Below are 16554 nucleotides of genomic sequence, written 5' to 3' on the forward strand. Positions count from 1 at the left end.
TTTGTTCCCAGGCTAGAGTGAGTGCCGTGGCATCAGCCTAGCTCACAGCAACCTCAAACTCCTGGGCTCAAGCGATCCTTCTGCCTCAGCCTCTCAAGTAGCTGGGACTACAGGCATGTGCCACCATTCCTGGCTAAGTTTTTCTATATATTTTTAGTTGGCCAATTAATTTCTTTCTATTTTTAGTAGAGATGGAGTCTTGCTCTTGGTCAGGCTGGTTTCAATCTCCTGACCTTGAGCCATCCTCCCATCTTGGCCTCCCAGAGTGCTAGGAGTACAGGCGTGAGCCACCGGGCCTGGTCTGTTTCTGCTTTAATTCCAATTTAAATGTATGTTTCCTGTAAATATTTCACAAGGAGAAGCACCAACAGGAGAAACTATTTTGAATGAAAAGTCTTTTTTTGGTTTAATATAGCCTGACAGATGGACACCTACTGCTCCCATTTGGGAAGTACTGCACTGGGATTTCTCTTTCTCTTTTAAGAATGATAGAAGGAAGAAACGATTCATCCATATACTCAGAGTTCTCATGTTTTTATTAAAGGAAATAAAGGTTCATCGAAGCATCTTAATATATCTTCCACATCTAGTTTTATATAAGAATGGACCTCAGGATTTGGTGCTGCTCCTTTGGGACATCAAATTAAGTTCCCAGACCAAACAGTATGTAGCTATTCTCTGATTTCATGCGGTGTGTGTGGGTGTGTGTGTGTGGTGGAGGAGACAGTAAAAGGTAAAGCAGGACAAAGACTGATAAAGTGCATTTGAAGGAAATTTAAAACATGAGATTAGTATCTAACTTCCTTTATCCCAGTTCAAATTGTTAATTCCAAGAAGGTGATTTATTCATATACACTTACTCATGTCTTAAAGACCATGGGATGATTACTAAGGACCAAGAAGGGCCCAGTTCGTGATGTTTTTTATTCATTCATTCTTTTTTTTTTTTTTGAGACAGAGTCTTGCTTTGTTGCTCCGGCTAGAGTGAGTGCCCTGGCATCAGCCTAGCTCACAGCAACCTCAAACTCCTGGGCTTAAGCAATCCTGCTGCCTCAGCCTCCCAAGTAGCTGGGACTACAGGCATGCGCCACCATGCCCGGCTAATTTTTTTTTTATATATATATTAGTTGGCCAATTAATTTCTTTCTCTTTATAGTAGAGACGGGGTCTCGCTCTTGCTCAGGCTGTTTTCAAACTCCTGACCTCGAGCAATCCGCCCGCCTTGGCCTCCCAGAGTGCTAGGATTACAGGCATGAGCCACCGCGCCCGGCCCATTCATTCATTCTTAAATGACTGCTAAAATTCCACTCATCAGTCTAGGTGCAGCTCAAGTGACAGCAACTGTGGCAAGTCCTTAACCCCCTCAACTGTTTATACTCCTCTCTTGAAGTCTTTTGCTTTGGTCAGGATTTTGTAGTTTACTGTATTGTAACCTTTATCACACTCTTGCATTGTGTTTTTTTTTTTTTTTTTTTGAGACAGAGTCTCGCTTGTTGACCAGGCTAGATTGAGTGCCGTGGCGTCAGCCTAGCTCACAGCAACCTCAAACTCCTGGGCTCAAGCAATCCTTCTGCCTCAGCCTCCCGAGTAGCTGGGACTACAGGCATGTGCCACCATGCCCGGCTAATTTTTTTTTTTTATATATATATTAGTTGGCCAATTAATTTCTTTCTCTTTATAGTAGAGACGGGGTCTTGCTCTTGCTCAGGCTGGTTTCGAACTCCTGACCTCGAACAATCAGCCCGCCTCAGCCTCTCAGAGTGCTAGGATTACAGACGTGAGCCACCGCGCCCGGCTTGTTTTTTTTTTTTTTTTTTTTTTTTTGAGACAGAGTCTCACTTTGTTGCCCAGGCTAAAGTGCCTTGGCGTCAGACTAGCTCACAGCAACCTCAATCTCCTGGGCTCAAGCGATCCTACTGCCTCAGCCTCCCGAGTAGCTGGGACTACAGGCATGAGCCACCATGCCTGGCTAATTTTTTTTTTGTATATATATTTTTAGTTGGTCAAATAATTTCTTTCTATTTTTAGTAGAGATTGGGGTCTCACTCTTGCTTAGGCTGGTTTTTAACTCCTGACCTCGAGCAATCCGCCTGCCTTGGCCTCCCAGAGTGCTAGGATTATAGGTGAGAGCTACCACACCCAGCCTTGCATTGTGGTTTCTTATTTGCTTAACTTTATAACTAAGGACACTATGAGTATGTTAAAGGCCTCAATCTTACTGTACTTGGCATAGTGCCTGGCACATAATAGGTTTCTAACTAAAGTTAATCTAATTGAGAAGCATTATTTGTTCATCTCTTTAACAGTGTGTGCATGTGATCCTTTCATTCTAAAAGTATTATGGTTAGAAGGGAATCATTTGTAATTTCCTCAAATACAGATGGATATTATGTGATTTCCAAAGTCTCAGTGTCTATATCTGTAAATCACATATGTGATTTTTCTAAGTCTCAGTGTTTGTATCTGTAAAACAGGGAACTGCTTATCTCATAGGTAGTTGAGAACATCATTTATTAGCTATGTGAACATGGGTAAATTATCTAAACTTTTTGAGAACGTTTTCTTATATTTAAAATTAATTAATTTCTTTAAAATTAATTAATTAATTTAGAGATAGGGGTTTGCTATGTTGCCCAGACTGGATTCAAACTCCTGGCCTCAAGTGATCCTCCCTTATCAGTCTCCCCAGAGTAGCTGGGACTACAGGTCCATGCCACCATACCCAGTTTAAAATTTAGTTATTATGAAGATCAAATGTGATAATCCATGTTAACAGCTGTTAAATAAAATTTATAGGAGGCCATTGGTTTGAACTAAGCTCCTGCGCTAGGGCCCAAGAAACCAAAGCAAGATGGAGTTACTCATGGTTACATTCCACCCAACCAAGCTGAAACTAAGTTGTTTATCCAAACTTCAGAGAAATTGGGAGAGATATGATAGCAAAATCCCCAAACAGGCCAGTTTTGGCCAACATGATAAGATGTCCCTTCTGTTCAACCTTTACGAGAAAAGTAACTTTGAAATGACTACTTTTTTTTTTTTTTTTGCTTTCATAAGCTCTTTTCTGTCTATAAAACCAAGTTTCTCTGCTCAGCTCATCAGAACACTCAATACCATTAAAAAGTAAAAGCTGGCCAGGCGCCGTGGCTCACGCCTGTAATCCTAGCACTCTGGGCGAACGAGGCAGGAGGATCCCTAGAGGTCAGGAGTTCTAGATCAGCTTGAGCAAGAGTGAGAACCCGTCTCTACTAAAAATAGAAAGAAATTAATTGGCCAACTAAAAATATATAGAAAAAATTAGCCAGGCATGGTGGTGCATGCCTGTAGTCCCAGCTACTTGGGAGGCTGAGGCAGGAGGATCGCCTGCGCCCAGGAGTTTGAGGTTACTGTGAACTAGGCTGATTCCTCTGCACTCTAGCCTGGGCAGCAGAGCCAGACTCTGTCTTAAAACAAACAAACAAAAAGTAAAAGCCAATGAAGATCTTTATAGTAAATTTGTTGTAATTTTTGTTTTTTGACACAGCACTGCACTCAATGGTAACTACTATTTGCAATGAAACAATTTATGTAAATCATTTAACAACGAAATGAAATAATGTGAGGCAGGCGATGTGGCAGATGCATGTAGTCCCAGCTACGCCGGAGGATGAGGTGGGAGGATTGCTTCAGCCCAAGAGTTCAAGCCTGTAGTACATCATGAGCCAGCCTGTGAATAGACATTGCACTTTCGGGCAACAACCCAGTTTCTAAAATTAAATAAATAAATAAAATAAAGAAATGAAGTATGAGTAAGTGATATTAAATGTAAGGCATTGTCATTATTAACGCTATTATTATTGCTAACATGAGATAGAATAACGGCCATAAATCAGTAAATATTAATGTTAGAATAAGAACCACAAATCAAACAACAAATCTATAAAGGAGTTCCACAGGTATTTCAATGCTTGGCTAAATTATATTTAAGTGTACTAAGTCAAAAACCTGGCCTTGGCGAGAACTACAAGTCCCATTATCTCGAGTGCCCTTACGGGCGAGGGGGGAACAGAGTCTGAGGGAAGACAGTGGAGAATAAAACCCAGTAGACCCGGATGTAAACAAAAACTACATTTCCCAGAGTGCCTCACTCCCGTCTCCCTACTATATATAACTCCATCCGGGTTCTTCGAGATGCTGTTTGGCGACTCGTCGCCATTCCCGGAGCAGCTCGGCCTCGGCCCAGAGGCGAGTGTCGGTCGCTGTGTCGGAGACACCTGTCCCCGACACCAAGACAGCCAGCCCTCTCCCTTGCCCCGCGGCGGGAGAGCGTGTCCGGCCGGCCGGCGGGGCTTGCGCACCCTCCCTCGCTTCCCCTTCCCCCGCAGCCTCCGCCCCGCCAGGCCCGGCCCGGACTCCCGAGCTCCGGCCTCCTCCTCCTTCTCAGTCACCGCCGCCGCCGGGCTCGACAGCCCCGCCTGCCGCTTCTCCTCCCAGTTTGAGAAGCCAAGGAAGGAAACAAGGAAAAATGTCGCCATGAAGGCCGAGAACCGCTGCCGCCGCCGACCCCCGCAGGCCCCGAACGCCATGAGCCTGGGTCCCCGCCGCGCCCGCTCCGCTCCGACCGCCGTCGCCGCTGAGGCCCCCGTTGATGCCGCAGAGCTCCCCCAGCGCCGCCGCCACCGCCTCCGAAATGGACAAGAACAGCGGCTCCAGCAGCTCCTCCGCCTCTTCGGGCAGCAGCAAAGGGCAACAGCCGCCCCGCTCCGCCTCGGCGGGCCCCGCCGGCGAGTCTAAACCCAAGAGCGGTAAGGGGCGGGCCCGCGGCAGTGGGCTGGGGGCGACTGCCCCTTCGGCTAGGGAGTGTCCTTGCTCTGTAGTCTGCTGGGTTACCCAAGGACAAGCTACGCTCTCTACTATAGTTCCTACCTCCTTTTCCATGGCTCTTATTATTTACAATTAAGTTAATGAGCACTGTAATGCGTGGTTTACGCGGGTCATGTATATTAATATTAAAAAGAGCTCCGAGAAATAAATGCTGTTCACATCCCCATTTTGCAGGTGAGGAAAGTTAGGTTCAGAAAGGGTAAGGTCACCCAGCTAGTATGTGCCTCACAGCAGGTTTGTCTGCTCACCTAGTTTGTCTGACTCATCAGTCCACGCTCCTAAAACCACTAAGTTGTTTTGCCCTTTAATGTTGAATTAGCACTGGATAGTGTTCAGGTGTAAACATTGGGGGTGGGGCCCAGGGACTTTTCAAACTCAAATCTCAGATTTAATAACCGGGCCCCAGATCAGTTCCACTGTTGAAGAGGACTCATCCTTGAATGACTTTGTTCAGTGTGGTGTAGTGGCTAAGAATTTAAGCAATGGAGTCAGTCTTTTTGGGCCCCACAGTTTGTCAGACCTTGAGTGAGTGTCCAGAGTTTCTTTACCTGTAAAGGTGGAGGTAATAGAATTAAATAAACTTAATAAAAAGAAATGGGTCCGGGCGGGGTGCCTCACACCTGTAACCCTAGCGCTCTGGGAGGCCAAGGCAGAAGGATTGCTTGAGCTCAGGAGATCGAGACCAGCCTGAGCAAGAGCGAGATCCTATCTCTACAAAAAGTAGAAAAAATAGCCGGGAATGGAGTTATGTGCCTGTAGTCCCAGCTACTGGGGAGACTGAGGTGGGAGGATCACTTGAGCCTAGGAGTGTGGAGTTGCAGTGAGCCACAATGACAGCACTGCACTCCAGCCTAAGAACTAAGTACTTGACATCTATTATGTGCTTAAACCACATAGTGCCTATTTTTGTGTGTTAAGCTACACTATTGTCCTTCAACAGGGAAGATTATGTCATTTTCTGTAATCATGTCTCTTAATATCAAATTATGAACATAATGGTGATAGCTACCATTAGTTGAGTCCTTACTACGCTCCAAGTACTGGGTGGAGCTTTTCTTTCTGTTACCACTATTCCAGTCTATCTACCACCTGTCTATCGAGGTGGAATTGTTCATGTGTACAGAGGAACAGTTGAGAAGGTAGGATGTTAGGTGTTGGTGGAGTCTAGAGTCCAGAGTTCTTAAGTCTGCATATAAATCTCTGCTCTTTTTGCATTTCAATTATGTTAGCAGTAATGGGAAGGTGTTTTCAGTGAAAGTAGGGGAGCATGGCAGAGAGGGAAATATTTGGAGTCCCTAAATGTGGAGGTCCAGTTGTTTAAAACTTTTCAAGATTAAACAATTGTAAGGCTGACTTAAACGAAACAAAAACAGCTGTAAGGCTTACTGACTTGTTCAGAGTTTATCTGGTGGATAAGACAGACTTGCTTACTTGGTATGTTGAGGACTTAGGGAGATTACTTATGGAACTCGGGTGGAGACCAGTTGTAGTGTGGGCTCTGAGACTATGTCAGAAGTAGTATGTAGACTAATTTTGGGGTTTTCCATATGTGTAGCTTTCTCATAGATCCCTCTAAAGATAAGATAACCAGTCCTGTTGGCCAGTATTGGAACTAGTTTAGAGCAGTCTGAATAATTCTCAGTTGATGAGTAAGTTTACTTTTGCTTGTACTCTATTCCCAGATGTACAGCATTTGATTCTCCAACTCCAATTTTTCTGGGGCTCCTCTTTAAGCCACTAATATAACTCATGAGTTAGCTGCAATAAATGCCTTAAGTTTATTCCTTAGCAGTAGGTGAAAGCTTGTGACAACCCAAACAAAACAAATATCCGAAGTATTTAAGGCATTTTACTCCTATGTCTTTGACTTTGAATATGATTGATAGATTGATTAATAGATGTTGATTAATAGAAGTAATTCTGAGTACCCAATTGGATGATACAGAATTCTGTTGTAGTTTGACCAAAGCAAATATTTGTCATTGTTAACATACCAGACAGACTGGCATAGAGTAAATTTTAATTGTTGGGTTCATTCTGAATGCTTGAAACACTTGTTTACTTTTGTAATTGAAAACTTCTAAGGTAGGAAATAAGAACTTATGTAAAAGATCTTTTGTTAGGTTTTATGAATACACAAGTGTGCCCTCAGGTAGCATTATTTTTTGTTTAATATGTTTGTTAAAAAGCTTGACCATGTTTGCCCTTCCCAGTGCCCACTTGTCTGGCTTCTGCTAAGTAAGTATACTGCCTTAGCAAGGAAGGAGGGGCTTATAGCTAGATACTTACATCTTTGTCAACTCTAATGCACTGCTTGCATTTAGGAACTACTTGCATTTAGGAACAAATTAAAAGGCAGAGTAGGTGAGAATGAAAAGATTAGGAAACTCTGGTTATTGGCTAATTTTTAAAGTTGAACTGAAATGTGGTGTTTACTACTCTAAGGTTACAGCTAAGACCAGTGCTGCTAGGACAGATGTTCAGGAACTTTGATACAGTGACTTCAAGATGAGATAGATGGTTACTGTAACAAAAGGGTAGATTCAGGTTCTGCATATTTCTATAAAGAGGTTTCTGCAGTATTTCAAAAGCTGACTCAACACTTGTACTTGATTCTGCTGGAAATTGTTGAAAGGACCGCTTGAATTTCAGAGGAAGGGTGAGGTGAAAAGACATAGTTTATCTTTTGTCTAGGAAAAAAGTTTTTCAATATTTAAGTCCTTTTTTCTCCATTTGCTACCTCATGTCAGAAAAAACTCCTCTGGTTTCTATTCTCTAAACAGTGTCATAAATGGGTATTTGTTCCTAGCTGCATAATTTATACACTTGAGACTTTGTTCCTGTGGCTGCCTTAAGTTTGCCTTTCATTCTTACACTGGAAATAGGTGAATTTGGCTACTGGGCTTTTCTTGATCTTTCTGGCCAGAGTAGCATACCACAGTTTCTGTGCCTTGGCTAATTGCTTCAGGCATTTACATTCTTTTTCTTGGTTGTATTCCACAGCTTCATTCCAGCTGGGGTAAGATGCAGTTCTCAGAAAGTTCAAAGGTGAATATGCCATGAATACATCCCAGGGGGGAGAGGTGGGTTAGGAAGTGGGGAAAGCCATTTATTTAGAAAGAGCAAAGAAAGTAAAAAGACCCAAGAAAGAAGGCTGGTTTGTTATGGGCAAACGATGGACCTTGGCCAGAAGCCAGGCTCTTGCCCCATCCTCCTGGGCGGATGGTACTGGCCATGGAGGTTAAGGGAAGGTCAGGTATTATGAAGCAGTTATTTTGAGGTTGGTGGTATCAAGCACTGTCCTGACACTTCCTGTTATTCCGGTACCAGAAGCCAGGTTACTAATGATAATCTGCCTTGAAGAATGACTGTCCATGTAAATGGACCTGGAGGTTTTAGTGGCTTTGAAAATTGAAGTGATTTGGAGCCTTCAGTAAAAGCACTTCGAAAAGTTAAAAGAATTTTGGAGTCCTTGGTCTATGTGACTTTTTTGGAAGTCTAGTGGGTGCTCTTGACAAGAATGATTTGGATTTTTTAATAAAAGGCTTTCAAATCATAGCAATGGTGTGCCAGCCGCTGTGGTAGGCATTTTATATAGCTTTCTTAATCCTCATGATCTGTGAGGAAGGATGATAGAATATGAGCCCTGTTTTACAGACAAGAAAACAGGCTTAGACGCGTTAGTGATTTGTCCATGTAAATTTTTATGAAGTCCTAGGCAGTATTTATAATTACACTTTGTATAATAAATTCACTTGGCCGGCAGGTAACTTACTGGCATATGCATCATTCTTGATACCACCTCTATTCTCCCTTTCATTCAGAATTGCTGATTTCAGCTGGATTCAGTCTGTTGTCAGTAGTAAGGCCATATGTTGCCCCTCCAGAGGTGCTTGTTAACCCCTCTGGACGATGGGTAAGCAACTTGCTTGTGATTACAGCATGAATCAGCAGCAGAAACTTCCTGGCTGGTATTCTGATCTCTAGGCTGTGCCATCTGTCAGAACTAGAGTTAGAAATGTTGATGATGCCAAATAATGTAACTGTGAAAAATTTACGGCCGTTAGTTGGTAAAGGAGGAAGGGGCTGACTGAGATAGGCCTGCTGTTACTTGGTAGAGACCTTTCTGTTAGGGAAATGTGGAACAACTGGCGAAACTGGATTAAGTTTTTAAGTCTCTTTGTTAACTCTGGGATCCTGAGTTCTGGATTTGAGCCATTTAACTAATGGTCTTATCCATTTTGGAATGTGTCTTGACAGCAGTTCTTGGCAGTTGTTCTCAGCTCTTGCTGTGCTTTAGGATCTTTTGAGGACCTTTTTAAAAATGGGGATGTGGGGGCCCTTTCCTAGCAGTTCTTTCTGATTCTTTAAGTGTAGATTGAACCCTTGGGTCCTGGGCATCCATATTTTTAAAAGTTTGTGCAAGTGATTCTGAGGTGCAGCCAGGATCAAAAACTCTGAGATTTAAAACTTCACCATAGGGCTGGGCGCGGTGGCTCACATCTGTAATCCTAGCTCTCTGGGAGGCCGAGGCGGGCGGATTGCTTGAGGTCAGGAGTTCGAAAACAGCCTGAGCAAGAGCAAGACCTCTACTATAAATAGAAAGAAATTAATTGGCCAACTGATATATATATGTAAAAAATTAGCCGGGCATGGTGGCACATGCCTGTAGTCCCAGCTACTTGGGAGGCTGAGGCAGTAGGATCGCTTGAGCCCAGGAGTTTGAGGTTGCTGTGAGCTAGGCTGACGCCACGGCACTCACTCTAGCCTGGACAACAAAGTGAGACTCTGTCTCAAAAACAAACAAACAAAAAAAACTTCACCATAAAATGTTGTCTCAAAAACAAACAAACAAACAAAAAAAACTTCACCATAAAATGTTTCTCCGAGGAGCTAGACTTTTTGTCTGTTTTTCAAAATCTAAGGTGACACATCTCACTGTTTCTACCAGAGAAAGGAGGAAGAATTCTATCCCTGAGTTATTCACATGTATCTATCCTGGCAAGTTGTCCACAAAACATCTCACAAATAGTACTCTGACTTTTATCTCTGTGTCCCAGGCCTGAGAGTCCCTTCAATCTTTGGCTTCCTGTTGCCTGGGTCTAGAGATAAGAGCCAGTTTCTCACTTGAGATATCTGACCTCATACACTTTGGTAAGTGGAAGGCAAGAGGAGGGAGTTGATTTTTAGCAGTTACATCGTGATTCATTACCTGATTAGTTGTAATCTGTTTGTTTGAGAGTCTGGTTCTGATGCCTGGGGTCGCACTGCAGCCTCAAACTCCTGGGCTCAAGTGAACATCCTGCCTCAGCCTCCCAAGTAGCTGGTACTGTAGGTGTGCAACACCATACACAGCTGATTTTTTTCTATTTTGTAGAGATGGGATCTTGCTCTTACTCAGTCTGGTCTTGAACTCCTGACCTCCAGTGATCTTCCTGCCTCAGCATTCCCAGAGTGCTAGGATTACAGGTGTTAGCTCCACTGTGCTTGGCCTATAATCAGTTTTGTTTTATTTTATATTATTTTATTTTATTTATTTATTTTTATTTTATTTTTTATTTATTTTATTTATTTTATTTTTTATTTTATTTATTTTGTTTTGTTTTATTTTATTTTATTTATTGAGACAGAGTCTCGCTTTGTTGCCCAGGCTAGAGTGAGTGCCGTGGCATCAGCCTAGCTCACAGCAGCCTCAAACTCCTGGGCTCAAGCAATCCTGCTGCCTTAGCCTCCCGAGTAGCTGGATCTACAGGCATGCGCCACCATGCCCGGCTAATTTTTTCTATATATATTAGTTGATCAATTAATTTCTTTCTATTTATAGTAGAGACGGGGTCTCTTGCTCAGGCTGGTTTTGAACTTATGACCTCGAGCAATCCACCTGCCTCGGCCTCCCAGAGTGCTCGGATTATAGGCGTGAGCCACTGCGCCCAGCCATGTAATCAGTTTTAGAAGTGAGCATTCATTGTCCGTCAGAGAGCAGTTCTGTAAGCATTATGAAACTATTTCCTTGGCGGTGTGGTAATAAGTGAAGAAATGAAGACAGCTCTTTTTCTCTGAGGGTCAGTTTACTTTCTTAAGCCCTTGCAGTGTAGAATCTGGCTTTACCTAAATCTGTGCAAACCATGAGGAGCCTGTCTTGAAAGCAACAGTTAGGGTCAAGCAGTTAGGGTCCCGGGATCATCTGAGACAGTCTCAGGTAATGAGGTTTGGAGAATGTGTGTTTTCTTTTTTCTTTCTTTTTTTTTTTTGAGACAGAGTCTCACTTTGTTGCCCAGGCTAGAGTGAGTGCCATGGCATCAGCCTAGCTCAGAGCAACCTCAAACTCCTGTGCTCAAGCAGTCCTTCTGCCTCAGCCTCCCAAGTAGCTGGGATTACAGGCATGCGCCACCATGCCCAGCTAATTTTTTATATATATAAATTAGTTGGCCAATTAATTTCTTTCTATTTATAGTAGAGACGGGGTCTTGCTCTTGCTCAGGCTGCTTTCGAACTCCTGACCTCGAGCAATCCGCCCGCCTTGGCCTCCCAGAGTGCTAGGATTACAGGTGTGAGCCACCGTGCCCGGCCTGTTTTCTTTATATGCCTATCCTCTTAAGAACTCATACGTTCTCATGAGGTGATAGGGAATGGGGTAAGGAAGTCAGAGCTACGCAGGAAAATGTGGCTGAGGTGGCTTTCATTGGTAAAGAGGTAGCTGGGGTTCTGTATTCCCTGAATTGTCCATTTACTTAAAATCTTATAAACTACTACCGTGGAGGGCAAGGCAAAATTTATATGAGATCTGAAGCTTCTGTTTGACATTAACTGTTGCTAACTGAAGTAGTAGGTAAGAGTCTAGTTCTTAAGTCCTGACTTCAGAATAAACTCTGGCCACTGTCCCTGACTGGGTTTTAAGGGTAACTGCTAGTGTACCTAGCCTGGCCATGTTTCTGTGACTATCTGTTCTGTTTACACTGCTGCCACTTCACATGACTATTAGCTTGACTCCCAGGTTGTAATTGGTCAGGTGTGGGGAGGATGACACCTCACATTTATCCAATGAGGTTGATAAACTATGAGTGTGAGGTGATTGCTTTCAAAATTTGGACTCTGATTTGTTAACTCACATTTCCTTTTTTCTGAAGCTTTGCTTTACCTCGAACTTATTTAATCTGCTGTAAAAAGAGTTGGTGATCTTATGTGTCTAGAATAATTTCTTGTAAGTTCTTAGAGTTTTTTAAATTACTTAGGTAATAAGTATACACAACAATAATTTTGTCTACTTAAGTCAGAATCATAGAGGGTGAGGTCTGAGCATATGAATCCCTTACAAGTTCATTTGGGTGATTCCTGTGAACTGGCAGGATTGAGAAACACTATAATAGGAGAAGATTGAATAGCTCCATATCGTAAAGGTAATGATAATTGTTCATAATGATAATTGATCATTAACAGCCTGGTATATTTCCTTTCCAGACATGTTTCTATTAATTATATAGATTATATAGTTTTAATATAAAGAGTAAAATGATATCTGAGGGAGATCCAACTTTATAGTTTTTGTGGTTTGTGCTAGAATCTCTTATCTTTGTAAACCACTTTTGAGGTTAAGCCCAATGTATTTCTTCATTAAAAGTCTCCTAATTTTCATTCTAAGTTTTGATTTTTAAAACCATTAGATTAGTATTCAGACTTGACTTGGTCAGGTTTCCACATTCCAGTAGGACAGCATGGAGTGAGCAAAAGAATGAGAAGATAAATGAATCTTTTTTGGGGGGGGCAAAGACTATTTGGGTATCCTCTCTTATTTGTAGTTTTTTTTTTTGTGAGACAGAGTCTCACTTTGTTGCCTAGGCTAGAGTGAGTGCCGTGGCGTCAGCCTAGCTCACAGCAACCTCAGACTCCTGGGCTCAAGCGATCCTTCTGTCTCAGCCTCCCAAGTAGCTGGGACTACAGGCATGCGCCACCATGCCCGGCTAATTTTTTTTTTCTATATATATTAGTTGGCCAATTAGTTTCTTTCTATTTATAGTAGAGACGGGGTCTCGCTCTTGCTCAGGCTGGTTTTGAACTCCCGACCTCGAGCAATCCGCCCGCCTCGGCCTCCCAGAGAGCTAGGATTACAGGCGTGAGCCACCGCGACCGGCCTTATTTGTAGTTTTTTAGTTGTATATTGTTCTCAGGTTTTATTTGCTTTATTTTTTTTAAAGCTGGTAGACTTTAGTGTGTAAATGTGTCTGGTCAAGGTTCTTCAATTTGGGACAAAAAAGGTCCATGCAGGTCAGCTCCCCAGTAGAAAAAAAGTGGGGCAAAAATCCAGGCAGGCTGTTTACATAAAATACAAATGGTCAAGCTGAAAAAGTATTTGCTGATAGTTATCAGGGAAATTAAAATTTAAAATGAGAATCATTTTGACTCGTCGGTTGAATAACTTTTATTCAAGTCAATATTAGCAAGTGTAGTAAACTAGATACTCTTTTTTTTGGGGGGGCAGCGGAGACAGAGTCTTATTTTTTTTTTTTTTTTATATATATATCAGTTGGCCAATTAATTTCTTTCTATTTATAGTAGAGACGGGTCTCGCTCAGGCTGGTTTTGAACTCCTGACCTTGAGCAATCCGCCCGCCTCGGCCTCCCAAGAGCTAGGATTACAGGCGTGAGCCACAGCGCCCGGCCGGAGACAGAGTCTTGATCTGTCACCTGGGCTAGAGTGGCATGGAATCAGCCTGGTGTTAAACTCCTGAGCTCAAGTGATCCTCCTGCCTTGGCCTCTCAGAGCGCTGGGATTACAGGTGTGAGCCACTGTGCCTAGCTGACATTGTCTATTATAGTGCTGTTAGAATATAAATAAATTGGTGTAATGGTTCTAGAAAGTAACCTGAGAATATATAAAAGGCTTAATGATCATACTTGATCTAATTCTACTTTAAGAATTTTACATAGGCCGGGCATGGTGGCTCATGCCTGTAATCCTAGCACTCTGGGAGACCAAGGAGGGAGGATTGCTTGAGCTCAGGAGTTCAAGACCAGCCTGAGAAAGAGTGAGACCCTGTCTCTACTATAAATAGAAAAAAATTAGCCAAAACAACTAAAAATAGAAAAAGTTAGCCAGGCACTGTGGCATGTGCCTGTAGTCCCAGCTACCCAGGAGGCTGAGGCAGGAGGATTGCTTGAGCCCAGGAGTTTGAGGTTGCTGTGAGCTAGGCTGATGCAACAGCACTCTAGCCCAGGCAACAGAGCGATATTCTGTCTCTAAAAAAAAAAAAAAAGAAGAATTTGACATAATTAATCATATACGACTCTATGCATATATATTATATATATAATCAATACTATAAGTGTATGGTGAGCAATAGTGCAGCCATTAATGATGTTTCCGAAGACTAGGCATGCATGAAAATGCTCATGGAGTAATAAGTAGAAGACATGTCTTCTATGCTTGTTTTGTATAAGATGTGTGGCAAGTATATAAAGTAGACAATAAAAGGAAATTAAGCACTATTAATAGGTTGGTATTCAGTGGGTACTGGCAACTTTAAATTCTACGTTTTCAAAATTGAATATGTAGTCATATGATTGGAGAAAAAAAGCAGGAGACAGTTTTTTTTGTTTTTTTTTTGAGACAGAGTCTCGCTTGTTGCCCAGGCTAGAGTGAGTGCCGTGGTGTCAGCCTCGCTCACAGCAGCCTCAAACTCCTGGGCTCAAGTAATCCTTCTGCCTCAGCCTCCCCGAGTAGCTGGGACTACAGGCATGTGCCACCATGCCCGGCTAATTTATATATATATATATTAGTTGGCCAATTAATTTCTTTCTATTTATAGTAGAGACGGGGTCTCGCTCTTGCTCAGGCTGGTTTCGAACTCCTGACCTCAAGCAATCCGCCCGCCTCGGCCTCCCAGAGTGCTAGGATTACAGGCGTGAGCCACCGCACCCGGCCTAGGAGACAGTTTTTATTTTATTTTATTTTTTTGGTTTTTTTTTTGAGACAGAGTCTCACTTTGTTGCCCAGGCTAGAGTGAGTGCCGTGGCGTCAAGGAGACAGTTTTTAAAGGGAATAGAACTCAGCCAGGCACAGTGGCTCACGCCTGTCAACCTAGTAGTCTAGAAGGCTGAGGCAGGAGGATCACTGGAACTCAGGAGATTGAGACCAGCCTGAGCAAGAGCAAGACCCCATCTCTACTAAAAATAGAAAAAATTAGCCGTGTAGTGGTGCATGCCTATAGTCCCAGCTACTTGGGAGGCAAGAGGATTGCATGAGCCCAGGAGTTTGAGATTGCTGTGAGCTAAGCTGATGCTGTGGTACTCTAGCCAGGACAACAGAGTGAGATTCTGTCCCCCCCCCCCCCCAAAAAAAAGACTAGAACTCAAGTTGATCGGATATGCTTTCAGAATTTGGTGTCTTTTGTTCTGTCACTTTATTTGGCTTCTAGAATATATGTAAGCATCGTTTGCTTTTTATGCCTCTTGAATATATCTGCTAAGGCCTGGTGCTTAAGCTCTGTGAAAAAGAGACATTGTGAATTGAAAATCTGTGTGGTTTGATCTACAGTGGGTTTGGCTTCATCATTTCAAGAAAAACCCACCTAACTATGTGCACTCTTGCTCAAAGCCCTGTTGCTCTGACCCAAACCTCAGTTTCCTAGAGGTGGTGAGAGGGCCCATTTACCCCTGTTTAACCACAATTTTGCTGGGAGGTGGAGAGCAATTGGCCAGATATATTTATTGTATCACTCATTATTCTTTTGTGTTTCTTGTTTTCAGATGGAAAGAACTCAAGTGGATCCAAGCGTTATAATCGCAAACGTGAACCTTCCTACCCCAAAAATGAAAGTTTTAGCAACCAGTCCCGTCGCTCCAATTCACAGAAAAGCAAAACTTTTAATAAGATGCCTCCTCAAAGGGGCGGCGGCAGCAGCAAACTCTTTAGCTCTTCTTTTAATGGTGGAAGACGAGATGAGGTATGGAATTTGAGAATGTCATTTGTAGAACATGAAGCATCATATCTGGCCGGGCGTGGTGGCTCACGCTGATGATCTTAGCACTCTGGGAGGCCGAGGCAGGAGGATCGCTCGAGGTCAGGAGTTTGAGACCAGCCTGATCAGGAGTGAGACACCGTCTCTACTAAAAAATAGAAAGAAATTAGCTGGACAGCTAAAAATACATACAGAAAAAATTAGGCATGGTGGCGCATGCCTGTAGTCCCAGCTACTCAAGAGCTACTCACTTTAGTCAGTAGTCAAAGCTACTCACTTTCTAAAACTGTATGCCTAGTTTCTATTGTTTTACATCCCTCAGTTTACATTTTATTTTTATTTTTTTGAGACAGAGTCTCACTTTGTTGCCCAGGCTAGAGTGAGTGCCGTGGCATCAGCCTAGCTCACAGCAACCTCAAACTCCTGGCTCAAGCAATCCTACTGCCTTAGCCTCCTTACGAGTAGCTGGGACTACAGGCACTCGCCACCATGCCTGGCTGATTTTTTCTCTATATATTAGTTGGCCAATTAATTTCTTTCTATTTTATAGTAGAGACGGGGTCTCGCTCTTACTCAGGCTGGTTTCGAACTCCTAACCTCGAGCAATCCGCCCACCTCAGCCTCCCAGAGTGCTAGGATTACAGGCATGAGCCACTGTGCCCGGCCCTCAGTTTACATTTTAATTCAATTAAAATTACCATCAGATTTATTATTTACTGGCTTATTTACTGTCTCT

At 42.9% G+C, this 16554-nt stretch overlaps 1 protein-coding gene across 3 annotated transcripts in view; it reads left to right on the plus strand.

Annotated features, from left to right (window-relative positions):
* The first annotated feature begins 4172 nt into the window (after nt 1-4172).
* Nucleotides 4173-16554, plus strand: part of RNF10 (ring finger protein 10) — a 38012-nt gene continuing 25630 nt past the window's right edge. For 2 of the 3 annotated variants that reach the window (XM_012756527.3, XM_075996619.1), the window contains exons 1-2: nt 4479-4784; nt 15607-15803. In XM_012756527.3, coding sequence (XP_012611981.1) covers nt 4628-4784; nt 15607-15803 — 354 coding nt within the window. In that variant the 5' untranslated portion in view covers nt 4479-4627. Of the gene's footprint in view, nt 4785-15606; nt 15804-16554 lie in introns of all 3 variants that reach the window. The other variant, XM_012756526.3, reaches the window with a different exon arrangement.

This window comes from Microcebus murinus, chromosome 22 (genome assembly GCF_040939455.1).
Source record: "Microcebus murinus isolate Inina chromosome 22, M.murinus_Inina_mat1.0, whole genome shotgun sequence".
NCBI lineage: Eukaryota > Metazoa > Chordata > Mammalia > Primates > Cheirogaleidae > Microcebus > Microcebus murinus.